This window comes from Ascoidea rubescens, assembly GCF_001661345.1.
Source record: "Ascoidea rubescens DSM 1968 unplaced genomic scaffold ASCRUscaffold_9, whole genome shotgun sequence".
NCBI classification, from domain to species: Eukaryota; Fungi; Ascomycota; class Saccharomycetes; order Ascoideales; family Ascoideaceae; genus Ascoidea; species Ascoidea rubescens.
The window spans coordinates 13,117-27,949 of NW_017962921.1; the positions used below are offsets into that span (position 1 = coordinate 13,117).

Here is a 14,833-nt window from a genome sequence, read left to right on the forward strand (position 1 = left end):
CAGAGGCCAACACGGCGATAAGCTCTGTTGGTGGCTAATTTTGATCTTTATCAGCTTCACCAACACCATCAGCATCTTCGCCATCAGCATCTTCTCCATCTGTCTCTCATTCTGCCATGGACATCGAAGAAACACACCTCCACTGCCCCAATTGGACTGACGCCAATGAGGAGATCCTCACTGGGCCCTTCAACTACCTCTACCACCACCCCGGCAAGGACTTCAGGAAGTTCATGGTCGAGTCCTTCAACAAGATCCTCAAGGTCTCCACCAACGACTTGCACAAGATCGAGCAGGTCATCGACATTTTGCACTGCTCCTCGCTCTTGATTGACGACGTCGAGGACGACGCCTTGCTACGAAGAGGCATTCCTGCTGCCCACACTGTTTACGGTGTTCCCATCACCATTAACTCCTCCAACTACATGTACTTCAAGGCCTTTGAGATCTTGAAAACCCTTGCCAACCTCGAGTCCTTTACTGTTTTCAACGAGGAAATGTTGAATCTCCACAGAGGCCAGGGCTTGGACCTCTACTGGCGAGAGACCCTAACCTGTCCCACTGAACCTGAGTACTGTGAAATGGTAATGAACAAAACTGGCGGCTTGTTCAGATTGGCCATCAGACTAATGCTCTCGAATTCTTCAATTGCAAAAGCATATCCCATTGCCTCCTCTCTGCTCATCAAATTAATCAATCTCTTTGGAATAATATACCAGATCAAGGACGACTACCTCAACTTGCAAAGCGATAACTACGAAAACAACAAGGGCTTTTGTGAAGACATCTCCGAAGGCAAATTCTCCTTCATCATCATCCACGCCATTAGATTCAATTTAAACAATAAAGAAGTCATCAGCATTCTCAAACAGAAAACAAAGGATAAATCCCTTAAGATCTACATGCTAAACTATATGCAAAATGTGTCAAATTCTTTCAAATACTGTGAACAAACCTTATCCATCCTCACCAAAAAGGCCGAGTCTCTAATTAACCAAATCGAAATCGAATTTCAAATCACCGATAGATCAATCACCTCAGATTTATATCTAATCTTGAAAAAACTAGCTTCAATTTGATCTGCCTCCCAGCTAATTCTTTTACTCGACCCTTTTTTTCTTACTCTGTATACCATATATATGTTTTTTTTCTTTTCTTTTCTTTTCTTTTCTTTTCACTCTATTTTACATTTGGGTGCTAATTATTGGTTTTGTATTTTATTCTCTCACAGCTCTTTGCTCATTGCTCATTACCCACTATTTATTTCTACTTCTACTTTTATTCACCTTAATCTACCTCTAACTTAATCGCAATAAATAATACCATGTAATACTGCATTGTAAGATTAACATATCCCATCTCACTCCTTTCTCTTTAAACTTTCTTAGAACATATATACTCCATCCCAACTCTTTCAAATTTTATTTTTTTACTCATGTTCCATCCCAACTTCTTTTCCATTCATTCCTCTTCTTCTCCTTCTTTATCTACCACTTATTGTATATTATAGTCATTGCGTATTTGTCCATTTTCTCACTAATCCGCTAGTTCACTTTTATTCAGCACATCCCAAAAGATGTCCAATAATAAAAATCAAGATCAAACTCAAGACCAAAGTCAAAATGAAATTAATTCTGATCAAAACACTTCCTACTACAACAACTACTTTTCAAACGTCCAGCAAAACCAGTTCCAAACCTACAATAATCTCTTCTACCAAAACCAATACTTCTTTGACAACCAAACTCCCTCTGACTTTCAACAAATATCTTCAGATTTTAACCAATCCTCCTCAGAATACCAACAACTCCACAACCATTTGAATCCCAATAATAATCTATCCTCCCCTCAAAATTTAATTGCTCATAAACCACCATCTCATTCAAACGATTCAATAATAATATCTCCTCCGCAACACTCAAATTTTACTAAAAATTTTCAAATTAAAAATAACCCTAATAAAGACAATCTCAATAAAGACAATCCGAAAACCCCCCAAACAATTTCTTCTCCCTCAAATTCAATCAAAAAAAAAAAAAAAATAATCAGAAAAAGATCATCCACTGCTTGCCAAACTTGCAGATTAAAAAAAATCAAATGTGATAATGAAAAACCTCAATGTGGCTCTTGCAAAAAATTAGCTGATAAAGGGTTCAAAATTACCTGTATATATAATGATAGTGACATGACTAAAAACTACTCTACTTTCGACCATGCAACTTTGAATATTTTAACTAAAATTCAAAAAATAGTCGACATCTATAAAGAAAATGAAAAAATAAACAAAAATATCCTTCAAAGTAATGAATTAATTTTAGACACCTTTGGTGGTTTGAAAAATCTAAACGCTCTAGAGAAATTATTGAAATTCTTAAATGATTTGCAAAATCTAGACTTACCACAGGCTGAAGATCAACTAAAAACAAATCTTCTGAATAACAACAATAGAAATAATAGCAACAAAACAATTATTGAATCTCGCAACGAAATTGAAATTGGAAATGAAATTTTAACCAAAAATTCTTTCATGTCCTTTAATTGGGACTCAAGCCCAGAAAAATTACTAAACTGGCCAATTATTTATAACAATTTTAACATTTACAATTTTAATTTATTAAATTTTTTATTAAAAGAGTCAAAAGAAAAAAAACCAGAATATATTATAAATTTTAATAGAGATTTTTCCTTCATACCTAATCAAAATAACTCTATTGAAGAAACTTCTACAACTGAAAATTTCAAGAAAACTGAAAATTCAAATGACCTCTTTATTTTAAAAGAAAATTTGCCAAATCTAATCTTTCATAATTTCAACAAAATACTAAATTTAGAACCCATTTTCTTCAAATATCTTAAATTTTGGGTAATGCAGTTTTTAAAAAATGTCCACTCAAAGAATCCCTTCTTGAATAGTTCAAAACTAATCAACAGCTGTAACTATTTGTTAAAAAATTATTTGGACTTTATAAACAAATATAATCCTAAAACTTATGATCATTTTTTAGATGAAATACCGAGATCAAAAAATGAAAGCAAGATTTTTAACATCAACTACAAAACTGAACTTCCCATATTGGCAGAAAAATATAGATGTTCCACAAGTTTTCTTCTTGTCAATCATAATTACTGTTATGGTAATTCAAGTTCAAATCCCATCTACATAAACCACATTGCAAAATCTAATTCTGACTATAACAAGAGAAACTATTACTCATTGCCGGTTTTGATGATGTGCTGCTCTCTAGCTTTATTATCAATAGGTGTGGATTCTGATGTTTATAACTACACAAGATTTGTATCTTCTTTAATCGAAAGAGATTATCATGGAAGGTTGGAGTTGAGCTATCAACTATTCCAATTAGCTCAACAGTTTCAAACATTACTGAACAACAATTTAAATTCAAATCAGTTTCAAAATTCAACACAAAAAACCGAAAGTTTCATTGAAAGTTTAGGTGCAGGCTATGACTATAACCTATATTCCAACATTGAGTTCAATATACTATCTGGAATGCATAAATTATATATAATGAAACCATTAGATGCCTGGAAGTTTTTTCTGAGAGCAAGTGAAACATTAATTGAAATCTTGGAATTTGAAAAAAATAATGAAAAATTCAAGAAAAAAGTTTTGTTGGAATTATTTCAAGGCAACTTTATTGATAACGAAACTTTCAACAAAATAACTCAAAAAATTCAAATGGATAATCAGCAAAATCAAATTTTAAAAGAAAGATTATATTGGTCTTGCATAATGAATGAATGCGAATTTAGAACAGCATTATCACCCTTTGTCGCAACATCTGGTATTGTGAATTTTCAATTTTCAACAGATTATTACAATTTAATTCAAAAAAGCGAAAAAAGTATAAGTTTAGACTTGAATTACAATGAAGAAAATGATTGGATCACATATGTAATTGATATTCACTATAGAAATATTGAAAATAAGATTTTAGAGGAGTTTAATAATAGCGACAAGTTTACTCTAGAACAATTCATTTTCAAAATCAAAAATTATCGATTAGAATTGAGTTCTACAAAACTAAAGATCAAGTTTAAGCATACTTTTCAATTGCAATCAAATAAAAAGATCGAATTCAGGCGTCATTTGATTAACCTTTATCTCTACCAACCTATCTTGTATCATTTAGCTGCCAATGAGAAATTTTTGCAAAGAAATGACTTTAAGAGTTTTGAAGATATCCCATTTAAAGAAGATATTTTTGTTTTCATAAAAGATCTAGTCGACTCCATTTTCAACATTTATGATTTGAAGATAAATACATCAAGACATCAAGAATCCTGGTATATGAATAGATATTTATTTTTATCATCAATCGAAATACTTATTATTTTTAAAATGTTTGGGGAATTTTTTTTCCAAAAACAAAAACTTGTTGAATTTATTGTCAATTGTATTAAAATTTTCAACTACTGGAAAGATGAGTGCCAGGAGTTTGAAAGTTATCATGATTTAGTGGAAGGCATTTTTACTAAATTTGAGCTGGAATTTTCCAATAAAATCTAAAAATTTTATATTAATATATCAAATCAATTGATTGTTATTCCAACACAATAAAAGCAATATATTAAAGTGAATGTGGGTTAAAGCTCACTTTCAAAATGACTGCTAAGAATTTTAAAGCAAAAGGAAATAGTTTGGAAATAGTTTGGAACTACTAGGTACTATTAGGTAATTATTTATTAGTATATCATTTTCTTTCAAGATATGATTATAAGTAGAAAGTGTGCTAACTAAAGTAGGTTTTTAACAAAGGATAATAAAAAAAACAAATAACATTAGAATATTTTAAAGCTTTTTATTAATTTTTTTTAGAAAAAAGGAAAGAAAGAACGTGAAAGCAGACAAGGGAAATGAAATAACAAATTATTAAAGTCAGATAATCATCAATAATGAATACCATCAAAAATTTAAAAAAATTGAATTAATAATAATTTTCAGTATGATAATACCTGGATGTTTTGAAGCAAATGAATTTTGGTTATAATAAAAGCGAATGAAATGCAATGAGATAACTGGAAAACAAAAAAAATTAGTAATTAAAAATATTGAGCTATTGAGATAATATCTTATATTTTTGAATTAATCTGATTTGGTAAAATATTAGAAGAACTATTTGGCGTTATTATCAGAAAAATCAGTACTTGTTGATTGGTCACTGATTGAACTTCTGGTAAAAGAACTGGGAATGCTCATAACATTGCATTTTGAATACTTTTTTAAGAGCTCAATTTTTTTTTCTTCCTCTTTTTTTTTTTCCAACTCTTTTCTAATTTTCTTATTGTATCTGCTATTTTGATTTTTGTGACAGAGATTGATGTGTCTAGTTAATGAATCTTTTCTTCCTAATGTGTTTTTACAAATTGGACAAATATTTACTTTTGTCTTTTTGATAGTAGCATGACTCAAGGCAATTTGTATATCCTTTTGCTCCAATTCTTGAAGGCTTTCGGTATTGTTTGCATTTGGAAGTTTATAACCATGGCTCTCTGCATGTCTTCTGAGGTCTGCTCTTCTTGGTAATCCAATAAATCGATATGGACAAGTTGCCTCTGGACATTTATGTGGTCTTTCAATGCCAAACTCATCAAGGTGTTTAGCAAAATCAGCCTGTGTCAAAAAAGAAAGATCACAATGAGTACACTTATAAGCACCTTTTTTGATTTTGAACTTGTTGGCTAAATCCCAGATTTTTGGATGTTCTCTCATTAGTTGGACGATGGTTTTCTTTTTTGTTGGGGGTTTTTGATTTTCGTCAGTGATGTGTAATTTAGAAGCATTTGGAAGAATATTTTTTCGATATTGAAATGACATTGGATAGAATTGATCAGCTGTGTATATGCTATTCGATGGTATTGGTGCTTGACACATTGTAAAGCTTCCAGTCAGATTTGATGATCGATAATTCATATTGTTATTGGAAATTGAAGGAGAAGTTGAATCAAAAGGTGTATTATAGAAAGTGTTTGAGTTTGAATTAAAAGATGCATTATTGAAAGTGTTTGGAGTTGAGTTGAAAGGTGTATTGTTGAAAGTGTTTGGGGTTGGGTTCAGAGACGTATTAAGATCGTTTGAGTTTGCAATAATATCTTCGGTGTTTTGATATGTTCTCATCACTTGGGTAGGAGAATAAGCCATTTGAAATGAGTTATTATTGATTACTGATTCAGGATCATTGATTGCTGATTCAGGATCATTAATTGTTGATTCAGGATCATTAATTGCTGCTTCAGGATCATTGACTGCTGCTTCAGGATCATTGATTGGGTTGATACTGTTTGTTTGAGGAATTTGAGGAATAGAATTATTGAAATTTAGTTGGTAATTGTTAAGAGTTTTCATGTTATCCATCTGTGCAATGTTGATATTACTGTTTAAGTTATTCATTATGAAATTATCATGAAAGATATTATCAGAAAACGAATTGAAATTGGGTTGACTTTTAGACAAATACTGATAAACATTATTAGATAGATTTGGATTCAAAATTGCATTTGTTCTCAAATTATCTAAAGGAGTTATTGGGGAGAAAGTGTTGTTTCTTAGATCTTCTTGACCAGAAACAGGAGAAAAGATATTACTGCTTATGCCATAACTTAATGGAGTGGATGCATTGCTAGACGATGCAGGAGAGTCTATGAATGAAGCTGGTGAAATCCAGTTTGATGTGAAAGACAGAATAAGGTTATTTGAGAAATTTGGGTTCAAATAGTTTGGCTGGGGATAGTTTGTGATATCGAGATTATTTTCATTAAAACCCAAGCTTTGTTGTGAATTGTTAAAATTTTGCAAGTGTAATAATGCTGCTTCATCATTTATTAGCAAATCCTCAATCAGATAATTATTATCTAGTTTATTATCATTTAGGAAATTTTCATTCATTATGTTCATTATGAATTATTAGTTACTATAAATAATAAGCTTGGGGTTTTTTGTTCAAGAAAAGTAAAAGGTGTTGAAATAAAATATATATCAAAATTTTTGAAATAAAATAATATTTTCTTTTAGCTGTGAAGAAAATGATAAATTTATATAAAAAATCTACTACTTATGAATAAGGAAAATAAAAATATCTACATAGTATAAAGGAAAAACAAATTTAAAAAGATAAGAAAAATCTTTCAAAGTTGAAACATGAAAGCTGTATCAATTCATAGCAAAAAAGAAATAATGTATCAGAAAATTAAAACACATTCACTAAAAAGAAAGAACTTGAGGGTAGAGTTAAAATAGGGTTTTATAATGTTTAACAGATGAGATTAACAAAAAAGAAAACCAAAGGAAAAATCATAAATTCATGCACTGGTAAGTTTCAAAAGTGTAAAGAAAACATACTAAAAGTGAGCTGAAGCAAAAAATTTGTTTTAAAATCACAAAATTCGAAACTTGATTAACAAAAGTCAACATTTATAGAAATTACAAGAATACATCAACCAAACCAGTAAATTGGGAATTCTATTTTAACCAAAATGAATACTGAGTAATCCAGCTGTATTTTTCAAATTGAAAAAATCAATATCGAAACTTGGGCAAATCTTCATAGCTCTCGATTAAAGACATGTACATTGAAAATAAGTAAGTGATATTAGTGGTTAAATAAGTGATAAGGTTTTGAATTTAAATAGCTATTTGATTTGTTTTTGTGCTTTTCTTTTTTTTATTAGTTTCAGTTTTTTTGGTCTTTTTCCTGGATATACTGAAAAGCAATTTACTTTTTTTAAGCAAACGTGCTATTCATTTTCTTTTTTCAATTACTGTTATATATTCATTTTATCACGCCTATAGTTATTTCTTTTGGAAGATTTTTTCTTTTCATTCCATTCGTTTACTCCTTTTTTGTTTTTTTTTTGCTTTTTGATTTTTGCAAGTTAGTTTTGAGCAAAATTGAAAAGAAAAGCATCCAAATTTCTTGCAAATATTAATTAATCTTCTTTTATTTATACGAATTGATTGGCGAACAATCTGAACAAAAAATAAATATTATCAAGTGCTAGTGTGTTAAATTGGATATGCTATTGTGTTAGATTGAATATGCTATTGTGTTTGATAATTTCCTATTCATCTGATTAGGAGAGTCAATTTAATAGAGCAAATGTGTTGACATTATCAGGAAAACACCATACTTTGTCTGAAAACGGCAAATACAGGATCCCATCATAGCAAATTTTCAGTTTGAGATTGCAAAAATTCGAAACTCTGTCCATGACTGCTTTTAAACGCTTTTTAAACTTTTTCCACATGTTTTAAACACTCGATTTGTTTGATGCTAAAACCAACGAGCCCAAACTAATCCAAAAACGATTTGGTGAGAAACATCTGCATCTCCACTTGAATAATCAATCAACTGGGCAACATTTGTGATACTTTCTTAAGGATACCGAATTCTAAAAATAAACTGAAGCTGCTGCTAATGTCAGCTAGCTGAGATCTGTCAGTTTCAGGTTTTTCAAGGTTGTCAAGTTCTTTGTCAGAACAAAAAAACAGAAAAAACAGCTTCGACAACAGAAAAAAATGCTGCTCTTTCTTCCAAACCAGAGCAGCCAATCAGGTCCCAGCAAAATAACAGAACCCAGGCCCACTCCAATGGTTTGTATCCGTGAAGCTGGCTACTGCATATGAGTACGCTTCAAACACATGCTATTGCATCAATGTGGAACATCATTTCACGTGATAACGAGAAAGTGTGAAGACAAATTTTGTGTTCTGTGGGGAGCTCCATATATAACTTGCATGTCTGTGAGAAATCTGAAATACAGGGCCTTTTTCTGGAGCTATACTGTTCAACTGCTTTCAACATGTCTCAAGCTTTACCTCATTTATCTGAAAATGCTCTCGATTTAATTGGAAACACTCCAATTGTCAAATTAAACAAAATTCCCCAGAGCTTAGGTTTGAAACCTCAAGTCTATGCCAAATGCGAATATTTCAATGCCGGTGGGTCTGTCAAGGACAGAATTGCCAAAAAAATGGTCGAAGAAGCTGAAGCCAGCGGTTTAATCAAACCAGGCTACACTCTTATCGAACCAACCTCCGGTAACACTGGTATTGGTTTAGCCTTATTGGGCGCCATTAAAGGTTACAGAACAATTATCACCTTGCCTGAAAAAATGTCGAAAGAAAAAGTTTCGGTTTTGAAAGCTTTGGGAGCTGAAATTGTTAGAACCCCAACTGAAGCTGCCTGGGATTCACCTGAATCGCATATTGGTGTTGCCAAAAAATTGAATAATGAAATCAAAAATTCCGTTATTTTAAATCAATACACCAACCCAAATAACCCATTAGCTCATTATGAATCTACAGGTTATGAGATTTACAAGCAAACCGATGGTAAATTGACTGCGTTAGTGGCTGGTGCTGGAACTGGTGGTACTATTACTGGTATCGCTAAATACTTGAAATCAAAGAATCCAGATATCCAAGTTGTAGGCGCTGATCCAAAAGGTTCAATTTTAGCCTTACCTGAATCCCTAAACAATACCAACGATTCTGCTGTCTATCAAGTTGAAGGTATCGGTTATGATTTTGTCCCCGATGTTTTAGACAGATCTGTGATTGATACATGGTATAAAACTGAAGATACTGAGTCATTTTACTTAGCCAGAAGATTGATCAAAGAAGAAGGTTTGCTAGTTGGTGGTTCCTCTGGTAGCGCTCTAGCTGCTGCAATCAGATATATTGTTGACACTCCTTCCTTGACTGAAGACGATATAATCGTTGTTGTGTTACCTGATAGCATCAGATCCTATTTGAACAAATTTGTTGATGATGACTGGTTGAAAATCAATGGTTTCAATAACCTTGATGAATACGATGTACTTAATCACACTTCAAAGAAATCCGATGGCCATAAAAGCAAAGGTGAAGCGACTATTAAAGATTTGAATTTAAAGTCTGTTATATCAATTAAAAGTGGCGCTAACATAGTCGATGCTATCAAGATCTTGAAGGAAAACAGTTTTGATCAAATTCCGGTTTTACAAGATAATAAATTAGTTGGTTTAATTACTTTAGGTAACATATTAAGTAAATTATCTTCCAAAAAGATCCAACTTAATGATTTAGTTGAAAAAGTTATGTTTGATTTCAGAAATTTGACTGGCTATTTTACAAATGAACACGACATTTTAAAGAAAAAGAAAAGAAGTTTCCAAGTATTCAGTGAAAATACCAAATTAACTGATTTAGACAAGTTTTTCGAACACAATTCTTGTGCTATCGTAACTGATGAGTCTTTAAAACCTGTTCACATAGTCACAAAAGTTGATTTGCTCTCCTACTATGTTGAAGAAGGATTATTTTAATTTCTATCAAAGTACATGAAAATAAATGGAAATAAATAGAAACAAAAACAATAACCAAAAGGTTATTCATTTTTTTTTGTTTTTTAGTTGATTGTTTTTTTCCAATTTTAATTATTTTGGTTTTCAAATATATATAGAACATATAACTTTTTAAAAAAAATTACTGATAAATTTTAATAGAATTCACTACAACTGGTTTTTATCTGTTTTTTATTTATATACTATTGTTATGAACTCTTTGAGCTACTTCCCAGTTTATTTTTCTAACGATTTTATCATACAATATGACCTCTAAACATTCATATTTCCAATATTCAAAAACTTTCAATGCAACGGAAATATGTTCATTTAGCTCCTTTTCTGTAAAAAAAAATTCCTTAAACTTAACAAATAAAATTAATAGTTGGATGCAACTTGAATATATTTCTCTAATTCTATACCAAGAACCATGATGTCTATGGGTCATTAAACTTAGGTCTGAATACTTGAATAATTCATTTGAAAGATCTTTCAACATCTCCATCATAACGGAATTTTCCTCTATGGTTTCCTTGATTTTTTCTTTGTCTAGATTTGAAACATAGTATAGTAGAGGTTGATATAAAATCGACTTTATTGACATAATTCTTGCAAATATAAAAGTGACTGGTTCGGGAAGATTGAGAGAACTATACTCTTTGCTTGCTGATGTTTTATACATGGCTTCATATTTGGAGTTTTTAGTAACAAGATCGATTTCTTCTAAAAATAACAGTATTTTATCAATTAAAATTAAACCATCAGAGCTATTTTCGACATTGAAAGATTTCCATAACTTCAACTTATCTTTTAAAAAGTAATAATTTAATATTCTATTCTCAATTCTTCTAAAGGAAACATCCGCTAAATACGAGAACCAGCTCGCTTCAGCGATATCAAAATTGCTCCCATTGTCATTTATTATTAAAGGAGGAGTAGGAAAATTTTTAGGCGGTTTATAGCTGATTATATAGGAGCAGGAGTAAAAGGGAGAAATTTGAACTTTTATTTCACACTCATTTTTAAGACAAGTCCAATATAAACATTCAATCAACCTTTTGTCCTCAATTGTCTTTTTGCTGTTGCTATTTATTTCATTCTCTGGATTATATTCATAAATATTTTTGTAGCTATTATTGTTATAATTTTTCTCAATTTCAAGAAATAAGATTAATGAATTTGATGCTCTTTTGAAATATTTCCAAGCTTTTAGTGGTTTCATCAAATACATGTTGTACATTGCTCTTAGAACATTAAACTGTACACTCCATAATGAATTATCTCCATAATGATTGCTGTTATTTGTGAAAAACAATTTCATTTGGTTTTCATTATTGCTATCATCAATTGAACAATGATCTCCAACCGAAGTAATAAAATTGTTTTTCAAAATAAAATGAAACTGTTTTGATAGAGTGAATATTTTAAAACTGAGATCCGATTTGATTCCATCATTTTTTTGTAATAAGGAATTTCCATTGAAACTGGTATAATTATTTGGTTTTCTATTATTGTAATCAACAGCTAAAAGTGTTAAAGAACAACAAATTAAAATTACTGGTAGGGGTGTTAGCTCTGAATTATAATTACAGTTTGTTAGTAAAAAACTTTTTTTAAATTTTGAGGTTTTATTTATAATAGTTAAATAATCTGAGTTTAAAAAGACTTCACTATAGTTGATTGAATCAAAGTTAGTATTAATTAATTTATCAAAAAATTTTATGTGATTAAAATCGATTTTATTTTCAGATAAAAAATTTATATACTTTTGCTTTAAATAAAAGGCAGTATTAAGCAATTTTGATGAATTTAAAAAAGGGTTTTTAGGATAAACGTCGTTTAAAAATTTTTTAATCCACAAGTCTAAAAATTTGAAAATAATTGGTTCCAAGTGTATTAGACTAGATAAATTTTCTTGATTTAAGTAGGATAAATCAGATAAGTAAATTTTTTCCTTTTTAAATTCATTACTAAATTTTGAATCGATTTTAATTGAATTTGGATTTATATTGTTTTGAGTGATATTGTTTGATTCAAATGAAGATGAAGGAAAATTTGAATTAAAAATAACTGAAGAGGAAGAAAAAGAAGAAGAAAAAGGTAATGATGAGTTAATCAGTGGAGGATTTTGAATTGAATTCTCAAAAGAACTAAAAAGAGAAGAATTATAATTGTTTATAAGCTGATTTTTGTATGGGATATTAATCGAAGTATTTGGAGTGAAAATAGATTTATTAAAGTCATCCAAGTGAAGTAGTGAAACTATATTTTGAATTAAATGGTATCTTTGATCATTTTCTAAAGAAATGATATTTGGGTTATTTTGGTAGTTGAGGTTGTTAGATAAGTATTTATAGTGAGGATAAATTATATCGTAATTGTTTTTTTTTTCGTTATATATGTAAGAATTTTTGTTATTGATTGTATAGTTGATTGATATGTTATTTAGTCTATTTAATATTAGGTTAATGTTGGGTAAGTTTTGGAAATAATTGTTAAAAATTGGCCAAGTGGAGAGAATTGATTCAACAGAAGTGTTCCAGTAGCCAGGTTTTTGAATCTGTTGATTTAGTTGGTAGTCTTCGTATTCGTCATCATATTCGTCGTTTGTTTCATTATCGTTGTCAATATCAGATTCAATGTCTGTATCGATATCTATATCAGAGTCATAAATAATGTCGTTATCGTTGTTGTCACTGGAATTTTTGTATAAGCTTTTATAGGTATTTTTAATGATATTGTTGTTAATAATATTGTTACTGTTACTGTTAATGTTGTTGTTGTTGTTATTGTTGTTGTTGTTGTTGTTGGTATTATTATTGTTACTTGAAATTGAGAATTTTGAATTTTGTAGGTTATATTTATTGAAATGTTGTAATTTTAAGAGGATTTTATCAAAGTTTATTAGTTCTAAAGAGTTTATAATGTTGTTGAATTTTTGTTTAATCATGTCTTGGTTGTTTGAGTTGATGTTTTGAGAAATGGGATTCAAGAAGTTATGGATACTAAGAGGATTTGAGGATTTCTGGTTTGACGAGATTTTATTATTTGGACCATTTAGATTGAAATTTAAATCTGGATATGAGTTTGAAGTTGAAATTGAAGTTGAAGTTGAAGTTGAAGTTAAAGTTAAAGTTGAAGTTAAAGTTGATGTTGATGTTGATGTCGAAGCTGAGTTGAATTTATTATTGTTGGAAATAATTAAATTTGATAGATCATTTAATTTATTCAAAATTGTTTGACTTGCAGGATCAAAAGTTTTAAACAAGTTATTTTCTTGGTCGAAATCATTAGGATTATCAGGGTTATCAGAATTAATACGGCTATTAGGATTATTGGAATTATTTATTTTTTTAATCGAAGCATCTCTATATATACAGTCGACTTTCACGCCACTTAGGATATATTTTGATTGTAATTTTTGGCAAGAGCCACAAGTTGGTCTAACGTTATCGCATTTTATTTTTTTGATTCTGCAGGATTCGCAGGCAGTTAGTGCTCTCTTCCTTGGATACGTTGTAAGTAGCCTGGATAAATTAGATGTATTTGGTGGTTGTCTTGTTCTTGAGTTTGATTTCAGAATTGAATTCAGTTTCTGGCTCAGATCCAGAATCAGGTTCAATCTTGATCTTGGTTTTTTTGATTTTGATTTTGGTTTTGAAATAGAAGCAACTGCAGTTAAACCCGAAGCAGAAAGTGGAACAGCTTTTGTCAAAGAAGAGGAAAATGGTTTTGAAAAAACAGCAGGAACCGGAGATAGCGTTTCTGAGAGCAGTGGTTCTAGGTGTTTCGTTACAGCATCATGTTGATGCTTACCAGACGAAGATGTGAAATTTGGAGGATGTGAAGAGGAGGAGGAGGAGGAAGCAACTGAAGAAGGAACCGAAGAGACGACTGAAGAAGTGACTGAAGAAGTGACTGAAGAAGCAGCAGTGGAAGGAGTCACTGTTGATGAGGAGCCAGTGGGAGAGGTTGTGGCTGAAACAACATTTCCAAAGTAATCTTCTCTGTTGTTGTTGGTACTGCTCATGCTCTAACCATAGTTGTTTTCAGAGAGTGTGGACGCATCGATAGGAGTGGTTGAAGAAGCAGATTTTGAGGTGAGGAAGCATTTTCAGCAAAAAAGAAAGAATAAACACCAGGCAGCGTTTATGCAGGATGACGCGATATACGCAATACAACATATGGAACCACTAAAGAGGGACTCACCAACAAAGCGGGGCTTTCCACGCCTGCGGGTGCTCTGATTTATAAAATCACACGTGCTCTATGTCTTACCTAATCACACGCCACTCTCACCTGACCGTGTGCAGCACCACCAAGAGAACATCACCACCTCTCCTGCTGCTGTTGAGGAACAACAAGCAAAGAATACCCTGCTTTAGTCGTCACAACAGTTAAGGGTAACTCGCCATGGCCCACCACAAAGAATCGCATCTCAGTGCCAACGCTCTTGAAGACGCTTCTGCTGCTGCTGCTGCTCGTTTGC

The 14,833-nt window shown here is 31.1% G+C and overlaps 5 protein-coding genes across 5 annotated transcripts; 3 read left to right on the plus strand and 2 right to left on the minus strand.

Moving 5' to 3' along the window:
- Positions 1-78: 78 nt before the first annotated feature.
- BTS1 (farnesyltranstransferase) lies at positions 79-1,328 on the plus strand. Its single transcript, XM_020189344.1, has one exon. It carries the CDS (start codon positions 117-119, stop codon positions 1,077-1,079), a length of 963 nt encoding a protein of 320 aa, XP_020046313.1. The 5' UTR covers positions 79-116; the 3' UTR covers positions 1,080-1,328.
- A 248-nt stretch (positions 1,329-1,576) lies between these two features.
- Positions 1,577-4,531, plus strand: ASCRUDRAFT_71071 (Zn(II)2Cys6 transcription factor domain-containing protein; the record flags this gene model as incomplete). Its single annotated transcript, XM_020191884.1, has 1 exon — positions 1,577-4,531. The coding sequence occupies one exon, from the start codon at positions 1,577-1,579 to the stop codon at positions 4,529-4,531; it is 2,955 nt and encodes a 984-aa protein (XP_020046314.1).
- A 449-nt stretch (positions 4,532-4,980) lies between these two features.
- ASCRUDRAFT_76541 (uncharacterized protein) lies at positions 4,981-6,960 on the minus strand. The gene has a single exon (XM_020193510.1). The coding sequence runs from the start codon at positions 6,905-6,907 to the stop codon at positions 5,138-5,140; it is 1,770 nt and encodes a 589-aa protein (XP_020046315.1). The 5' UTR covers positions 6,908-6,960; the 3' UTR covers positions 4,981-5,137.
- A 1,739-nt stretch (positions 6,961-8,699) lies between these two features.
- Positions 8,700-10,719, plus strand: CYS4 (cystathionine beta-synthase CYS4). The gene has a single exon (XM_020193511.1). It carries the CDS (start codon positions 8,821-8,823, stop codon positions 10,324-10,326), a length of 1,506 nt encoding a protein of 501 aa, XP_020046316.1. The 5' UTR covers positions 8,700-8,820; the 3' UTR covers positions 10,327-10,719.
- ASCRUDRAFT_155405 (Zn(II)2Cys6 transcription factor domain-containing protein) lies at positions 10,434-14,561 on the minus strand. Its single transcript, XM_020189345.1, has one exon. The coding sequence runs from the start codon at positions 14,372-14,374 to the stop codon at positions 10,541-10,543; it is 3,834 nt and encodes a 1,277-aa protein (XP_020046317.1). The 5' UTR covers positions 14,375-14,561; the 3' UTR covers positions 10,434-10,540.
- Between the last annotated feature and the right edge of the window lie 272 nt (positions 14,562-14,833).

Bases quoted from the DNA above. Each gene is read 5' to 3' on its own strand.
- ASCRUDRAFT_76541 (XM_020193510.1), bottom strand. From the start codon at position 6,907: ATGAATGAAAATTTCCTAAATGATAATAAACTAGATAATAATTATCTG.
- CYS4 (XM_020193511.1), top strand. From the start codon at position 8,821: ATGTCTCAAGCTTTACCTCATTTATCTGAAAATGCTCTCGATTTAATT.
- ASCRUDRAFT_155405 (XM_020189345.1), bottom strand. From the start codon at position 14,374: ATGAGCAGTACCAACAACAACAGAGAAGATTACTTTGGAAATGTTGTT.
- BTS1 (XM_020189344.1), top strand. From the start codon at position 117: ATGGACATCGAAGAAACACACCTCCACTGCCCCAATTGGACTGACGCC.